Genomic DNA, 18,977 nt, shown 5'->3' with positions numbered 1-18,977 from the left:
AAAATTTTGATAAATAAGTGATTAGATTTATTTGTATTTTTATTTTTTTTTAGATATTTTTCGCATAAAAAATATGTTAAAAGTTGTTAAATCGACATATTGAATATATGTTTTAAATTTGTGTGCATTAATTAAATAAAGTATTTAAAAAATTATTAAAAAATTTAATAAAAAATTAATTAAAATATTAAAAAAAATTAATGTAAAAAAACCAAATATTTTAATTATTTTTTAAGCATTTTTAATTTGTTATAATTTTATACATATTTATTAGTTTTTTATAATTTGTTTTAAATAATTTTTTATACCGAGTGCATTAAATTTTAAATTATTTTTTTTTGTAATTTAATTTTTGTTTACAAACATTTTTATAGACATTTTTACAAGTTACACGACACCATTTTTATGTTCAATTGTACAGGGTTGCATTTTGCAATTGCAGTGGGTTTTATTGGAATATTTTAAGACAAAGTGTTTTGTGCATGAAAGTAAAAAAGAGAACCCAAAAAAATTAAATAAGACAAATAATATAAAACATATAGTAGAAGAAACTATGCAACATGATGGATGAATATGCGAAAAGTAACAATAAAACAAACAGAAAATGAGAAGAAAAATTAAAAAAAAAAACAGAAACAAATTACAAAAATTAGATAAATAAAGCAGTTAAATAATACAAAACCAAAACTAAAGTAATAAATTTTAAAAATAATTAACAAAATTTACATCGATACCAAAACCAAAAATATATTAATTTCTAAGATAATAAGAAAAACTTTCTATAATAATAGAAATTTTTATAAAATTCGAATAAATAAAAATATAATAGAAAAATAACTTCGCTCCTTCCAAAAATGTATTTGCAGGTTTTTAAATTGTCTGCTGTAGCATGTATAGAAATAGCAAAATGTGCAAACATAAGTTGCGCACCTATGTTGCCTAACCTTAAGCTTATAACGGAACATGGCTAACTTACCGGCGCGCTGTTATCCTCAATGATCGACATTTCGTCCTCACTGTTCGAGTAGTCTGAGCTCCAGCCGCATGCTTCTTGCTGTTCTTTATCCACGCCACTACCGCCGTTGGCATGCGCATGGCCATTGCCCGTCGTCGTGCTCAGTTGCGGCATGCCGTGCGGGTAGGCATCATCACCGCTACTGCTGCAGTTGGAGTTGCGATTCGACGATTCTGAAGATGCATCGCAGCTAACGGCGCGCTGCGGCATGCCCAGCAGTATGTTGGGCGTATCCCATGAGGTGGTCTGTCTGAGGCCATGATGATTCATGCTGTACTGTTTGATTTTCTCACCCTTCAGCTCTTCCAGCTGGTTGAGTAGCAAACGTTTGATTTCTGTGACCCACTTGTTTTTCACCTCCTCGCCCGGCGCTTGTATCGTGTGGACTTCTTGGCGTCCTTGCAGCCAGACTTCAAAGCGTGTGGAATCGCCGCGTACCGATTCGGTGAGTCCGATTTGTGACATCTGCGAGTGGTTGAGGAAGAAAGAAAATTTAAAAGTGACAGAAAGAGAGTGAGTGAGAGAAAGAGAGCGTGAGAGTAATGAAAATACTCAATCAAAGTGAAACTTTCAAATTAGCATTAGGCCTCTTTGCGTACCTTTAATTGATGCTTGAACTGATAAGTGCTCTTGTTGTGACCGGGCTTTGAGGTTTTCTTGCAGAAAATCATCGACTTTTGATAGAGAAATATGTGTCGTTGTTGCGGTTTCTTGCGCAGTCGCAAATCCTTTTTCGACTCGGTCCACACTTGGAAGGGATCCTGCAGCAGCAGTTCGCCTTGTTGCGAAAGATTGCTCTGTAAGTTAGAGAAATAAAAAAGTGATAAAAATGTTTATTCCACACTCAAGCAATCAGCTCTGCGCATTTACTTACCGGGAATCCCGTTATAGCCACTTGATGCATCGAGTCGTTCACACACCTCAACACAATCAGCATGCAATCTAAAGCTTTTTGCAATTCTTTGGTGCAGCTGCCGCTGTCGCTGGAGCTGAGCAAATTCTCGAGCAGTAATTTGTACTTGGTAATGCGTTGCACGGGCTTCAGCAGATACGCGCCCAAAGGCAGTTTGTGCCCCAAACGCTTTTGACATTCTTGCAGGAAGAGATGTGTATCGACCAGTGTCTCGCGCAATCGATCGGAGCGCGGTATATTTTGGCAGTAGAAAGAGTACAAACGATAGAAGGTGTCGCGCTGTAAGGAGAGATGAGCAGAGCACAAATAATCAGTAGGAGTAATAATGATACTATAAGAAAAGCAGACAATAATGCCCCAAAATTCTAAAATTTACTCAAGCTTCTCTTTTCCCAAGATTTTCTCCAGAAAAATCAAGAAGTAATAACCTGATACCAGATCTGAACTATAAGGTGATCACATAGGAGTCCCGCAACCAAACCTACAGAGCTTCAAGAGAGTTACTAACGCTGTTTTGTCGCCTAGCATTGTCCTAATATCACATAACTCCTCTGCCATTAGTTAAGGCTGCCCGCTTCTGGGAGATTGCTTATTTCAAACGGTACAATGTTGTCGGTATATGTGGTTCTCTGTGTTCTTATCGCGATTCGGTTATGACCATTCATCAACAGTAAGTATACGCTTAATTTCCAGGCTGTTGTTTTGTTATCATTGGATGCGTTTTTTACATGGTGAGTCAAAAACCCAGCGCATAACCCTAGCTAGTGATGGTTCGCCTTCTCTCTTTAGCTCGTCTTTAAACGGATATTCTTTGGATACCCAGAGGATACTTTGTTTAAAACAGGAAGTCATGAACTCATTGAGCCGTATAAAATATAATCGGTTATTGCCACTCCCAAGTGAATGGCAATCAGAGAACTTTCCTCACTTGTGTGAACTTCTACACAGGACTCCATCCTACACCAGTGAGGAAGAAGAACCATAGCCTTCAGAAATCGATCGATTTTGCAGCGATACTGATTTGTAAATGCGGTCCATGAGATTTGTTGGCACTAACTCCTGTGGTGCCCAAATTCGAGTTAGTTTTTATAGCCAGTCTTCTTGAAATAGATCCAAATGGTGTTTTGTGCAATGTTTAGCTCGTGAACAACCAAAATAGAGCATTTACAAAACTACTTAGGATTGGCTGTTGCAGTACCAGAATCATTGTAACTTATACAACGCGAGCTATAGATGAGTAAAGTCATGTCTTGAGAAAATCCGCTATAAACTCAGTATACACTGATCGACAATACTTTCTGTAGTTGAGAGTTCTAAATAGATCTTCTTTGTATTAATGCCTACGCAATTCAATCTAAATATTTCAAAGGATTGTCTCCCAGAAATTCCTGGAAGTACTAATTTTCAAATTTCAATTCATAAATACAAAAATTGCTTCCTCAGTGAACCAAGTTTCTTCAACTTGCGGTTCCGAAAGCTTGGTTATCCTTTACTATTCAAAGATAAACATTCACTAAATATCAAACCATAAAAGCACGTGGTCTTAAGTATATACCTCTAAGAGTTATAAAAGTTTCAATTGTTCATGGTTTACAACATCAATCAATCGAAGAAAGTTCGAAAGCGTCGCTGTTTTCAGTAATATTTCAAACTCCTTTCTACTTACCCGCTGAACAAAACATAGCGCCACCAACTCTGTTGTTGATATACAATTTTCCAGATCCTTAAGAAAGATCTCATTATGAAACGTATATAATTCGTTTAAATTGCCGAACAGTATATCCTCTTTGCCTTGTAGGCTGGCGGGTACAAGATGCATCATTTCTTCAGATAGCATTTGATCACGATAGCCCTAAAAGAGAAGGATAGAAATATATAAATTAAGTAAACTTGACTAAATTTATTTATATGCTTTTGAAAACAAAAAGTTTTTAAAATTTAAAAATTATTCTAAAAGAGAAAATATTCTTTATGAAAATATTTATTTAAAATATTTCAATTTGTTTTACTTTAAAACTTTTTATACCATATTTCGATTAATTTCCGCGTTCCAATTTTTATCTTCAACTATTCTATCGAATTCGGCGCTGAAGAACTGCCCGAATTTCGCCTCAACATATTCGTTAACATTCGCGAATCCCTGCGCACCGACGAATTCCCGCAAGACACGCTCGTAATTGGTCTGATCGAACTTCGTGTTCTTGTATTTTGGTAATTTGAAGCCCGACTTTACTTCCAAACTCTCTGCGAAGAATTCTTGACAAAACTTCAAAGTCTCTTTGTAGGAATTGGCGAAAAAGTTTGGCTCGCCAATTTGCGCATTAACTCTCTTTGGAGTTTGCTGCTTTTCAGCACCTTCATATATCGGATTATGCGATGTTGTGTCGCTGTTGTTTGGAGGACGCCACGTTGACCACTTAAGCGCCTCATTGCAGTCCACACTTGTGCGACACGACTGACAAAGTTTTCCCTTGAATTGCCATGTATCGTTGTCGGTGAAATGCAATGACTTCGGTGTGGCTAACAATTTGGTGCGACTCAATGTGTGCTTACTCAACGCTGATTGAGCGCGTGCTACCGACGACGAGATCGACGTGAGACTTCGCGACTGCGCCTCATCTAGGTAATCCAGTATGTCGTTGTAGTTTTTACGTTGCAAATATTCCTTGAACTCCGCGTCGTTTTCGATCTCCGAGTACGTGTTGTACTCCAAGTAGTCTTTGACTAGGCGATATTCGAGCGATTCGTCGCAGCTCGAGAGTTCAATGAGCTCTTTAAATATCGTCTTACGATCGTTCTTCAAACGCTGCAAACTATTCGACACGATTGCGCTATCGGTTAAGCTCTGTTGTGCTTCGAGCTCTTTAAAAGTGTTTATGATTTTGATTGTAGATTTACCGTTAAGCAGATTGTGTGTTGAGAAGTTACATAAATTCGTGCCGAAAATATAATTCTGCGGTGAGCTATTGTTTGCCGAGTGACTGTCGTCGGTAGCTGAAGAACGTTCGTAACGATAACGATTCGTACGCGGCTCAGTGGGTTTGTAACTGATGCTGTAGGTGCTGGTCGTGGGCGTGGCACGATAACTGCCCGCACTGCCTTGTTGTTCGAAGAGTGAACCGCGAAAGGACACGGGCGACTCGCAGAAATTCGAATGCGTGCGCTGGCGTTGAAAAGCCTTCAGTGAATCGCTGATTTTCAAATTGAAGCGCCCGACTATGTTGCAGGCGGTATTCTGTACTTTCTTCAGCCGCAAGGAGCCGTGCGATGAGGGCGATTTCGATTTTGATGCCTTACGGAGATCATAACCGCCGTAACGCATATTTTGCAAGTTGAATTATACAACTTGTTTGCCAAAGTACTAAGCAAGAACTGTATAAATATTTCGAATCTAGCAACTTCCGACTCGGTACGACTGTTCGGCGCGGTGCTTAAATGCGAAATAAAATACTTATGTTCAACTAAAATGCCTTAGATCTCAATATTATTGTGTGCTTAGCAATTTTTGCCGTAAACGAATTCTACTTTTGCAAATTGCCTGCCGGTGGCAAGTGGAAAATTATGCTCATATTTAATGCACTAATTGCAACCGCAGGCATTCAACTGTGGCAGAAACTGTTAACTGTAGGCGAAGCCAATAAAGCCGGCGAGAAAAATAACCGCGTTGACTTACTTACTTTTTATTGTGCTTTGCCGGTGCGATTAAGAGGTGTTTACCGTTATATTTTGGTTCTTTTTTCCCCCTGTCCGCTTGCAATGTTTTCGGCCGACCGGTTGCTGACCAACTTGCATTATGCCCACAAATATTGGCTAATTAATTGCATGCAATATGGTCATGGTCATGATCATGGTTTCCTTAAGTTTGTTATGCTAACCGCCACATAATCGGTTATGAGCCCCAGCAAGTCTGTTTTCTTATATAAAAACAAGATACGAGGTGTAGCTATGAAATAATATTGCTGACGGAGCTACAATAGCATCGCGGTTTACAGCATTTGTTAGGTTTAGGAAGTCCATTATCCTTCTTCATTTGTTGAACATCAAACAAATTGTCAAAACATAAGAACATGGTAATTCTAGGGAAGACTCTGAACCTTCAAAAAGGAGGCTTAATTTGTAATCAGTATTACGTTTTATTAAAATTCAATTTGAATTGGATTCAATTGGAGATTTCGAGTGTAACCAGGTTCTTCTCCACTTGTTCTTTCCAACGGAGTGGAGGTCTTCCTTTTTATTTGCTTTACTCGGTGGGTACTGCATCGAATACTCTCAGAGCTGGAGTGTTTTCGTCCTTTCGGATGACATGACCTAGCCAGCGGAGCCGCTGTCTCTTTAATCGCTGAACTATGTCAATGTAGCAGAACTAACGGCGCGGTTGTTGAGGCCTAATTTTCTAATAATTTCCTCCAGGAGTAGATTGATGAAGTCGCATGATAGGGAGTCGCCTTCTCTGAATCATCATTTGGTATCGAACGGCTTGGACGAGCTCCTTTCCGAGCCTGGCCGAGCTTTTGGTATTGTTTCACCTCTGCTTAAAACATTTTATTTGAAATCATGATGAAAACAAAGAAGTAAGCTTTCGATCTTGAATTTTTTTTTTTAATACGATTGAACCCAGGTGAAAAAAAAAATTACGAACGAGCGGACAGATAAACCAAACTTTCATGTAATTGGATGTGAGAAAGGCCTGAAAAACTGGTTTTCGGAAACAGCTGGGAGTACCAGCACCCATATTTTACTTGTACTAGAAATATAGTTTATTCGCATGATAAATTAAACGTAAAAAGCTGTTCTGCGTATATACAGTAAATGTTTTCTTAAAGAATATATAAATAAATCCAATCGCAACAAAACATTTCCAGCATCAATTTAGTTATTCAATTACCACACCTTCTATATTATCATCATACTGCTTTAATAACTTTTTATTAATGAAATAAAGCAGTAATTATAATACCACTGTAAATATCTAAGTACAATCTAAGCGCATACCTTTAGAATAGAGGCCATTTCATTTACATAAATCCGTTCTGTTTCCAGTAGTTCGGTGAGTACATGACCTCGATGTACGCGTCGCGCTTCAGCGTCCTGGAAAAATAATACCAATTATTTAGTAATGAGTAGAATATTGCTGAGCCGGTTCAATTTAAGCCATGAACACCATAACATCATGTGATTATTTTATATAAAATTTATGCACATTCTTGGAAAATGGTGGACAATAATCTAAATTTAAGGTTTGGATCTCCAAAAGATTCACAAAAAATGTGGCAGATAGTTTTTGGAAGTTCGAACGCAGATTCAGAATGTACATATATTGGATTAGGGTTAGGTACAATAATATATTTAAGCTCCGAGATTTCATATACTTATATTAACTTAATCTGGTTGCAAATGTCTAAACTTCGGTTAGAGAAGTATACAATATGAAAAGGCTCAGACAAGTAATTGCTTTCGCCAAAGTCAAATTAAGGCAATTATTAGTGTCACATATTTGCAAATACTGAATAAGGTATATGCACAATATGGGAATTAGGTCCGTAAAATTGCAAGTAGAAGCAGTAAAGTTATTGTGAGAATATATCTGGAAAGAGACATTGTTGGACTTTCTTAACGTGATTGGGTTGGATAGGTCACATCTTGATATATTTTCTTTCCAGTTTAGACTATGAAGGGGCTGCCCACAGGGTGGTGTTCTATCCCCTCAACTATGGAGCATACTAATAAATGAGGTCCTTGAATTGCTCATAAGCAAAGCTCATAAATTTCTAGGCCTCACATTAGACTCAACCATACAGTGGAATATTCATGTGGAATTAACACTGTCCAGAGCCACCACGGCACACATAATATACAGACGCACAGCCGGTAGATCCTGGGGCTGGAAGTCAGGTATCATCAGTTGGCTGTACACCATGTTCGTAAGGCATATTGTTACTTATGAAGCGGTTGCTTGGGCATCAAAGGTAAGCAACTCAGTCTACCGTAGACTTTTAACTATAAGCTGCAAAGACTTACCTGCGGCTGCGCTTCAGGTGCAATGTGCACTTGCCCAACCGCAGCACTCATGGTGGAGCTCACACCGCTTTATCTAGTGATCAAAAGGAAGGGGAAGATAATGTTTTCACAACAAATGAAGGCCTTAGAAGAAGCTACACCACTAGTCCGTCTTCTAGAGACAGCGTTACGAAGATTATAAACTTCAAACAGAAGTTTAATTTGGAGTGATTCCACGCTTGACGTACTATTGAGGGGCAGAACTATCCAGTGGTATACTGCCGACTCGAAAACACCGGAATTGATTGCGTGACCGCATACCAATGGGATATTTTCCGATCATATTTCAATCAGAAGTTATTGCTAGGGCTAGAGATATGATCCACCTCCGCCGAGACAAATTTTTTTTTCTTGTCCCGCTCTATATTGGGTAATGGAGGCTCAAGAACGACTTGTTCAACATGGGTAATTTCAAAACACTTGATTCTAGATTGCCCAGCAATTTCGAAGAAGCAGGCTCAAAGACCTTGGATACATCTATGTGGACAGAGCACACCACCTTCAACGAGCCCAGTAAGCACCTGGAAGTGTTCAGAGTGTTGAAACTTTGTGACCATATCTGATATAGGAGAGGCACGATAGACTATACGTCGCAGTGTAAAACCTCAATTACTCTCTATCTATCTACATATCTACCTACTTTAGAAGTTACCAGTGGTTCAGATACATTTTTACAGGTAAGACAGACAATATGTGAATCAAACGTATTATTTTTATATTTTTTGGCACTTACCTGCTGATTTTGTAAATGACTCGCACTATCTGGACTTGATCCATTGGTATCACCATTTAATGAGCCCGAAGATGAGTCAATGACGCCATCCATCGATCTCGGTCGAAATTCATGTATTAAATCAGCCTTAAAAAAAAACAGTTATGTACGAAAATTAGTAAATTATATTTTTTTATGAAATAAATATATATTATTTAAAAGATTAAACATTTTTTAATATTTTTTTAAAAAGTTTAATTTTTTTGTTTACTGAAGCAGCACCATAATTGTCATATATTGTTATCACGTATTACTATTAAATTTTCGAGAACAATATATTAAATTATCTGCTATTAGCAAATGAAAGTTTCCGCTTTTGAACCGCAATTTAATAAAGATCAGCGCTGATTTTAGCACGCAGCAAATCTTTCTAAAAAATTTATTTAAAAATATAAAACATATTGAAAATCTACAAGTTTCGTTTCTTTGCTTTCTAAGCGCACATAAATACTGTTTAACAAGCATAAAAAAGTTAGAGAAAATCCCACAGTAATCTGAAACACAAAAAGAAACAACGGTTGACATAGATTCTTGAATTCTTCGCTCTGAACATTTGTAAAGAAGCAACAGACTGCTTCGATACAGTTGTGGAATGACTAGCCGGTGAACTGTTGCATTTAAGGCTGACCCACTGCGCGTTTTGCTATTACTAAACTTTCAAACAACAAAAACAACGTTTAGCAAGCGATAGTGCTGGGTGAGGGCCGCCTAAGTTTTTTTTTTCATTTAATAAGAATCACGTTTCCGACACTTCTACTTCGCTGCTTTAATGGCAAAATCTGAGTCTAGATATTTACAACTACACACACTAGCATATAGATATCAACATATTCTTTATAATGATCAGGAAATGATATTTAAATTTTTATGTGGAAACGGTTATTTTTGTAGTTGTTGTTGCGTTTTCCCGTTTTGTTGTTGTATTTGTTGCTGTTATTTATTTTTTTTTTGTGTTATGCAGAACACACTCGTACTAGTATTATTGGTATTATTATTTTCATGTTTATATCTATCTTTAGTGTTTTTTGTGTGTTGTTGCTGTTTTTATTGGACTCGTACTTCACTATTGCGTATTGCCGCAGCTGTTTTATCAAAGCTTTGTACATTTTATTGTATTTCTTGTTGTATTTTGCTGTCTGTTAGCCGTTTTGCTTTTACACACATATTCACTTATCTACAACAACAACAATGTACACGTCGCTAACAGCAATGTTGCGATGGCAGCACTTTCGCTTAATGACCGTCGCGTAGAAAAGTCGAAACAAGCGATTTACCGCCCTATACGCACACAAGCGCACAAAAGCAACTCTGCCTCACCTTTGTTATGCACACACACACACATAAACACGCACCGAAAATTTTGTTTCATAGAAAGATTAGCATAGTGAGTTATGCTTTCAGCTTGCTGTTGCTTAAGAAGCGCATTTTGTTGTTTTTGTAATGTACGGCTTGTTGTTGTAATATATGTTTTTTTTTGTATTTTACGTTTTTTGTTGCCTTGTTTTTGTATTTTACGTTTTTGGTTGTTTTGGTTTTGTTTTTGTTGTTGTCGTGAATCCCATGTACTAGTGAGCATAAGCCATTAGTAGGTGAGTAAGTCAGCCATTCAAAAGCCTAACACCTTCTTTCTCCACCACTCGTACCACCGCGTGCAATACTAGAAATGTTTTCGTCTGTCTGTGTGTATAGTGTGAAATCACAGCTGCTAACAGCAGCGTCATTAACTTCGTTGCCGATGGCGTTGATGGCTACTGACACCTCAATGCTGCTCATGGCTATGGCTACCAGCAATGTGGTCTGCATTATAGCAGTGAGATTATATGAATTATACATACTTACATATATGCATGCATATAAATTACATATACTATACATACATCATATACATATTCATATATACATATTTATACCCAGTCATATTTACATAAATATTTGTATGTGTGTTTCTTTGCATATAAATATGTATGCAAATAATCTGTACGTAACTGATGTTGTTGTTATGCTTAGTTTTGTATGGTTTTAAAAAGAAACCAACAAAATCAAAATAACAGCAAAAACTAACTAGGAAATGAAAACAAAAGCAACGTCAAATCATTAAACTAGTTGCTTACTCGCACGCAGTGGTGAGCGGGGCTTACAATGAAATAGAAAATCAAGAATGAAGAAAATATGCAACAGTCTGAAATAAGTTTGGAACGAAAAGCAAAATGAACAAAATCACAAACAACAAAATTCTAACTGTATTAACCGCTCTTATACATCAATAAATAGGCGATTACAGATAAAGTTAGTTTTGCCAATTGTATACCAGCTGATCAAATTTGACACGGACTGGTCTATTTAAACTAGGCGTGCAAACCGAATGTACAAATATAGTATGTAGTATGTTTGCGTGAAGTTTGAACTCCATATCGTCACCTAAAATGCAAAATAACGTAACATCACTTTACTATGTTTACAGGAGAAGAAAAAATTTTATAATATAAACCAGTCACATTGAAAAAAAATTGAGTTTTGGTTATAAAATGGTCATATGTTGATTATACGTCGGTTATATATTGGTTATGTTTGACAGTGGAAGTTGAAAATGTTATACTACATAAGTATATGTGATATAATGTAGTGAATCGTAAGCAATAAAAAACTAAAATTCTATTTTTGGATTTTACGTTGTTTTGCATTTTATGATGATATGTCATTATTCCGGCAGCCACAAGCTTTATTATAGCCGTATCTCTTTGGTGACAACTTTTCATTAAATTTTGTACATAATCCACAGGAAGCTACCTCCAGATACTCCTTCTTTTTCAACGAATTCTATGAACCCGATTTTCGAGTTCTTTTTCCCACTAAATCAAGAATTTCAAAGCTTGAAGAGAGTCTGCTTTATTTCTAAAGACCAATGACTATAAATAACCACACAGAATGCAGTCTAATAGCGTTAAGTCAGAACTTCTTGGAGGTCGTTCAATGTTACAATTTCTTGTAATAAGCAAATCTCCAAACGGGGCACGAGCCGCGTCTTTTTGAAACCAGATATTGTCAAGATCAACTTCTTCCAATAGCGGCCATCAAAAGTTGGTTATCATTGACCTATACCGGTCTTCATTGGCAGATAGTAACGGTGTCACCAGCTTAATTTCGAAAGAAGTACTGATCGCATATTCCACCAGAGCAAAAACACAACAAACTGTAAATTTAGGTGAATGTAATGGTTGTTCATGAATAATTTGTGGATTTTCTTTGCATCATAATCAACAGTTTTATTTATTTACTCCCACCTCAGATGAAAGCGAGGCATGAGGAAGATGATTTCCTTAAAAAAATCGTTATCGTTTTCAAGTTGTTCTAAGGCACAATCAGCAATTTCACGACGTTTATGGTGATCCAATGCCTTCAGTTCTTGAGTGAGAACAATTTTATATGGGATCAAGTTCAAATCCTTTCCCTATTCCACCAGGTTGGGATTTGCGACAGTCCAAATTCTAGAGAACGTCTTGGAATCGATAAACTGCGGTCTACAGCAGCACTTGCCCTTGTATTACGACCATAATATGGCAAAAGCGCATGAAAAGTTACTACTATTAATAAAGAAATTCTGTACTGGGGGAAAAAAACAGAAAATTTGGATTTTTGGCAGATATTTTAACAAATAAAAAAAAAAATGAAAATTTCAGTGAAAATTTCGGGGCTTTTCTTTTCAAATAGTTGTAATCGAAAAAAAATCCTTCGTACAAGCTTTTAAGAATTGTACCTCAAAGGCCTGGATAAACTTTCATGAATATCGGTTGAGTAGTTCTGGAGAAATCTTTCAAACCGACTTCAAAAAAACAGTATCGAGAAAAACGGGTTTGAAGACGCACAAGTTCTGAAGGCTGTATCTCCGAAACTATTACTCGAAATAACTTAAAACTTTAGGCCAATATTCTAAAGGTGCTGCAGAATTTAATGAGACAATAAATTTTTTTTTTGAAGTCCGTAAATCCTTGTTACCTCATAACCTCTTGTTATTTTTAATGCAGTAGTATTTTATTATTTAGTTTAGTTCGAGGATGAAACAAAACAAAAAAATAATTAAAAATACTGCAAGTCTAGTATGCTTCTTATATTTGTTATCATTCTAATGGATTAGGTAGAGGGTATTTAAGGTGAACACAAAAGATAGCGATTTTGTGTAGGTATATATATAAATAAATATTTTTAAATACTTTAATAATTATAAATAGAATAATTCCGTTATCAGAAAGTAAGTTTGTTTCTAACTTACCGAAAAGTAGTAAATAGTAAACAAAAGAAAGCATAAATACTCTACATTTACACCATATACTCATTCTCGCTATACATACTTATATGTATATATGAAGCTTAGATTTTTTACTTTTATTTAGCTTACTACCGAATAACAAATATAAGCCTGCAGCTTGAAAGCACAATACCCACATATCAAAGTACATAAATATGTACCTAAATATATATGTATCTACAGATGTGTGTACTTCTGAGCTAATTTAGTTGTTGCTAATGTTTTTGTTGACAGCCGATGCGTTAGTGAAAATCTTCAAGTAGATGGGCGTACAATTAAAAGAAGATAAAGTGAAAAAGTGTTTATTGCCTTGCCAAGGTCTAGCGGTGTAAGCTGAATGCCCACCAGAGTGTAACATAATTGGTTTATGGCTTTATTCCTTTAGACATATAAATATATATGCATATAGAAGTGGATATAAATACACATAAGTATGTGTGTATTTATGTTTTCTTTCAACAATTAGTGTGACAATTCAATTAACAACTTAGAATTAAGATACTTAGTATACTAACTGAAATGCAAAAAAAAATAAAAATAAATATAAATGATTAGAAAGTCGGAGCACTAAAAACTCAATGGTGACTTCAAATATGGCAATAAAGTTTGAGAATGTGTTACGCTTGGTGTAGAAGAGATATTTTATTGAGAAAAGAGTGTGAAATATTGTAAACTCTCACTTTCAATACGATTTTTTTCTTGGAAAGTATTAGATTTGGATGTTTAAGGTACTTATTTTGGCAGAAAAATTGTTAAACAACTGAAAATATTATTTTTTAAATAAAATGTAAAAAATGGAATATTATCAGAAGTGAAAACATTCGACCTCTTCAATTGATGAAAATATTAAGAAAGTAAAGAATATAGCGTTTGGAAATCATCAGGAAAGGGTTACAGAGATGGCAAGAGAGCTCGAGATTCTCGTGCGTCCATTTCAATGATTTTGGTGGGTATTTTGCTGATAAAGCTGAGTTTTCTGCAAAAAGAGGAAACAGGTTTCTTTGAACATGCTTGATCGTGCGAATTTTGATTCTACATTAATGGAGAGCATTAAAACTGCCATGAGACATAGTTGCATGAGTTTGACATGCAAACAAGTCAACAAGCAACGGAATGGAAGGAAAAACACGAGCCTTAATCAAAAAAACCACGCCAAAGCTGCTCAAAAATCAAGGGGATACTCAGTGTTTTTTCGATATTCGTTGTTAGATGCATCATAAATTAGTTTCGTTGGGACAGACGATCAATAACGAATTCTATTTGGCCGTATTTAGGCGTTTGTGTGAGAATATCCGTTGAAAACGGCCGGATTTATGGAAGAACAATTTATGGATTTTAAACGATGATAATGCCCCATGGCATTGAGCTACGATTGTAATTGAATTTAAAGTCAAAAACTCAATGAATAGTGAGGAGTGAGTTTTTCTCGTTCCACAAACTGAAATTGCCGTTCCGTGGAACCCGTTCAAAGAAACAAAGAAAATTCGTAGAATTAGCGGAAAGTCATTCCAAAAAGAGTTTATAAAAAGTGTTTCCGAGGACTGGAAAATTCTTTGGCATAAATATATTACCACTGGTGGCAATTACGTCTGCCTCTGTTTTTGAGATAACGATCTGAAATTTGGCACGCGGTCTCTTCTCATCAAGAAACTGCCCAAATTACTCGTTTTGTGTTAAACCGCCATTTCGTCAAAAATAAAACTTCCTCCAATCCCTCAATGAGGGGGAAAGTGTTCGAATATAAAATATTTTATTCGACTCGACTTTTATCTCATAACTTTTACCGTTAGCTTTAGTGTTTACACTGTTTAAAATATTAATTAACGTTTGTCATTCCACGAATCTGTTCACACGATTAGTAAATCATCCAAACTACATTTTTACTAAAAGCAAAATCGCATACAAGTTATAAACAATTATTACGAAATATCATTCATATTCAACAATTGCTCCCAGGCAAAAACAAAAAAAAAAAAAAAAAAAAAAAAAAAAAACATTTGCCACATCGCGCTGTGCTGACCCGCTGTTGACCAGCGAGATGCTCAGTGACTTAGCGCTTTTTAATTTCATTTTCTTAACCATACAATTGAAGAGTCAAGTACGTCACCATGGCTAGGGGCATAATGCACCCCAGGGTTCACTGTAGTGTAAGTAATTAATTTTCATTACTTTGACATTTAAAGACGGCGAATGACAAAAATAAAATAAAAAACATACAAAACAACAATAACAACAATAATAATAATTTTTGACTTACGCCACTATAAAAATAATAACAAAAAACAATCACAAAAAAGTAATGAAAGTTGGCAATGTCACCCGCGCCTGGTCACGCGCGCCCTCACACTGGCGCACAATGGTCAGTGGAGCAGTCGCACACACCGACAGACAGGTGAAAAGGCATACTTGAAGTCAGTCAAATCTTATTTGGTCAGCGTTTTTACAAGCCAACAAAAATAAATAAATATTTCACTTGCATTTTTGTGTGATTTCATTTTTGTTTGCGATGCGACAGTAATTGCGCAGGCGCACAGTGCGCGTAGCAATCTATATAAATATTTAATATATGTGTGTAATTGTATCTTTATGGTTTAGGTAATGAAAAACTACTGTCACTCGGTCCATAATTGTGAGGGCAGAGCCCAACGGTGCGAGCACAGCATGGCGGTGTCAAGTACTGTAAATACACATATAAATGCATGTACATATGTAGATAAGGTATGTAAGTATATACGAGTATATAATATATAAAGTATACTACTGTGCAATCATAATTGTAGTGATATTATAATAAGTTTCTGCTTTGTCACTTGTTGGCAATATTTGATTTTTATTTTTTAGTTTTTTGCAACACTCTATGTTGTGTGCTGATTTGTCACGGTCCAGAATTATAGAGGTATATATCTACCCTGAACAGGTTACTAAAAATTTGTGAATCTAAACGAAAACATCTGAGCTTGTATAAAGTATATATATAAATAATCGGCTTGACGAACTGAGCCAATTTAGCCAATTCGCCTGTCTGTTCATATCTATATATTATATAAGAACTAGTCGCTCAGTTTTTGAGATATTGACCTGAAATTTTGGACACATTCTTTTCTCGTCAAGAAACTGCTTATTTGTTGAAATCGTCGACATCGGATCACTTTAGCATATACCTGCCATACAAACTGATCGAACAAAATCAAGTGGTTGCAAGGAAAACTTTTTTATTTGACAAGATATCTGCACGAAATTCAGCACAGATTATTATACAATGCAGTGCTGTAATCTCTGAAGGAATTGTTTAGATCGGACTACATTTGCGTATAGTTGCCATACAAACTGGTGGAATAAAATCAAGTGCTTGTAGCGAAAACTTTTCCATTTGACCAGATATCAACAAGAAATTCGGCATGGATTTTTGTAAAACCCAACACTACAAACTGCGAGCAAATTGTTTAGATCGGACTACTTTAGCATATGGCTGCCGTACATAACCAATTAAAATCAAGTAGTTGTATGGAAAACTTTTTATTTGACTAAAATATCTTCATAAAATTCGGCATAAAATGTTGTCCAAGGCGAGACTACAATCTGTGAGAAAATTATTCAGATCGGTATACTTTATCATATAGCTGTCATACAAACAGATTGAACAAAATGATGTACCTGTATGAAAGACTTTTTTATTTGACAAGATATCTGCACGAAATTTGACACAGATTATTGTCCAAAAGAAGACTATAATCTACAAGCAAATGGTTCAAATCGGACTACTATAGCATATAGCTGCCATACAAACTGACTAATAAAATTGCATATAAAAACCCTTTTATGCTGCAAAAGTGCCCCTATGAAGGGTATTACAGCAGCCGAAGCTAACATTTTTTCTTGTTTTTTAAAGAAGTGTTACATCGGATAAAAAAATCGGAATAAAAAAAAAGCAGTTTATGTTTATCATATGTAATTATATTATTTTTGTTTTGAAAGCATCACAAATGCGTTTAACGCTGTCAATCAGTAAGTGCTTTTAACTAAAAAAACCCAAAAAATCGATACGCTATATAGCGAAATTACAAATAAACAACAAAGTAACTGCAAAGGTGTGCATGCGTGTGTAAATATACATACATGTATATGTATATAATAATAATATATAATTTGAGCAATCAACCTTATGATAAACTATTGTCAACGGCGACAACAATTGATCACTTTTGTATTGCTTTTGGTTTATTTTTTGCGTTATAATTCATATTTTCCTAGCGACGGATTGCAACAGCGGAAAAAACGCAACAAAAAAATTATAAACATGCACACAAACGAAGGCGTTGGAATTCGAACGACGCCAATAAAAGTGTGTGCTGATTTAGTTTTGTTGACCGTTCGATCATATACAAATAAATGCCTACATAAATACATACAAACATTTTTAAATGCATGCATTCATATATACATACATACGTAGATAGACATGTGCATATATGTTGCATGAAAAACCGCACCGAAAACGAAAAAAATAAACTAATTTGCTGACTCAATGGGCCAAGCACAAAGTGGGCTTTCTGTCGTTGAACCGCTTTTTATTTAAATATGTAAATGTGTGTGCTTGTATGGGTGTATGGAGTGTGTTTTTGGTTTTTGTGTTTGGTCGGCTGATATTGCTCATTTGTAATGTGTAATCGGCATATGTAACAAACGGTTTTTAATGCGGTCAGTTTTTTTCACGGTTCGATGTGCATATGGCTTAAGAAAAATGAAAAAAAAGATGTTTTCGTAATATTTGAATGACAATTTTACCACTTTTCGTTACAGACTTGGTGGTTGATATATTATGAATTATTATTATTTGTAGTGGCATGTAAGTATGTGAAAATACTGCTGTAACAGGTGGTGCAATGAAAAAATAACAAAAGAAAAAACAAATTATAGTGGGAAATTAAGCGATTGAAGAGTCAAGAAACACAAATGAGATGATATTATGAAATAATCAAAATCATTATTGAAATATTACGAGTAATACACTTTAAAGGTAGAACAAATTAGTTAGCAAAGATTGCCTACATTTTGGCGCCGATTTTAAAATTAGAGGCTCTATATCAGCTCGAATAAGTGTTTTGGATATACCTTGTCATTTCCATAAATAATCGAGCCCTTATAAATAATGAGTTTATATTGTATGTAGTAGAAGAATCCGCAACAATCCACACATAACAACAGATATCACGAATTGAATAGCAACCGATGCCTACATTTCGAACCTGATATAAAAATTGTGCGCTCAACATCAGTTCAAATAACTTTAATTTTCGATTGTGTTTTTGAAATTTAAAAATTTTCAGAAACAATCGAAATCTCTTGAGTTAGGTTCTTGTATACTATATAACCGAAAATTTGTATGGAAATCATTGCCTACATGTCAGCGTAGATATAAAAACTATAAGCTCAATCGAAAATGATAAGTACATTACTTAAATTAATTAATTAAGTTAAATTACATAAACTTGGTAGTATTTTGAAAAGGTAGTGGCTTCCATAAATCATTAACGCAAAATCGATCAATGAGTGAACAGCCACTTCTTAGACAAAATACTTCAAAGAGTTTTCTATGATCTTATCACAAATCACAAGCCCAAAAGTTGCCAAAAAGAGGTGAAAACTAAACTTTCTTAAAATCCCAACATTTGGTCTGTTTTAATTTTTTATTCGATCAATAGTCATTGTGTGAGTAACATCTTCTTTTGAGGAGTTCGTTTTAGGTATCATTTACGGAGAAGACTAAAATCACTGTAGAAGTGAGGGTTTTTGTTTGCCATCGTCAGAGATCTAGTTTAACTCGAAAAATATTTAAACTTTTTTCTTCAAATTTTTTTTGTGTATTTTAAAAGCCCATACTTGGTAAGATTTTTTAGAGTGCCAAGCGAAAGAATTA

At 35.4% G+C, this 18,977-nt stretch overlaps 1 protein-coding gene across 2 annotated transcripts in view; it reads right to left on the bottom strand.

The window, feature by feature from the left end:
- Positions 1-18,977, bottom strand: part of LOC108969329 — a 39,445-nt gene that overhangs the window by 10,626 nt on the left and 9,842 nt on the right. For both annotated transcript variants that reach the window (XM_018933972.1, XM_018933973.1), the window contains exons 2-7: positions 8,719-8,844; positions 6,921-7,016; positions 3,595-3,780; positions 1,890-2,207; positions 1,615-1,812; positions 977-1,480 (exon numbers count right to left, since the gene is read on the bottom strand). In XM_018933972.1, the coding sequence (XP_018789517.1) occupies positions 977-1,480; positions 1,615-1,812; positions 1,890-2,207; positions 3,595-3,780; positions 6,921-7,016; positions 8,719-8,844 (1,428 nt within the window). The remainder of the gene's footprint in view (positions 1-976; positions 1,481-1,614; positions 1,813-1,889; positions 2,208-3,594; positions 3,781-6,920; positions 7,017-8,718; positions 8,845-18,977) is intronic.

The sequence above is a fragment of the Bactrocera latifrons genome, unplaced genomic scaffold (genome assembly GCF_001853355.1).
Source record: "Bactrocera latifrons isolate USDA-ARS-PBARC rearing strain unplaced genomic scaffold, ASM185335v1 scaffold_249, whole genome shotgun sequence".
In the NCBI taxonomy this organism is placed as follows: Eukaryota; Metazoa; Arthropoda; class Insecta; order Diptera; family Tephritidae; genus Bactrocera; species Bactrocera latifrons.
The sequence above is the reverse complement of the archived record's forward strand: the minus strand, read 5'-3'. Positions and strand labels throughout refer to the sequence as shown.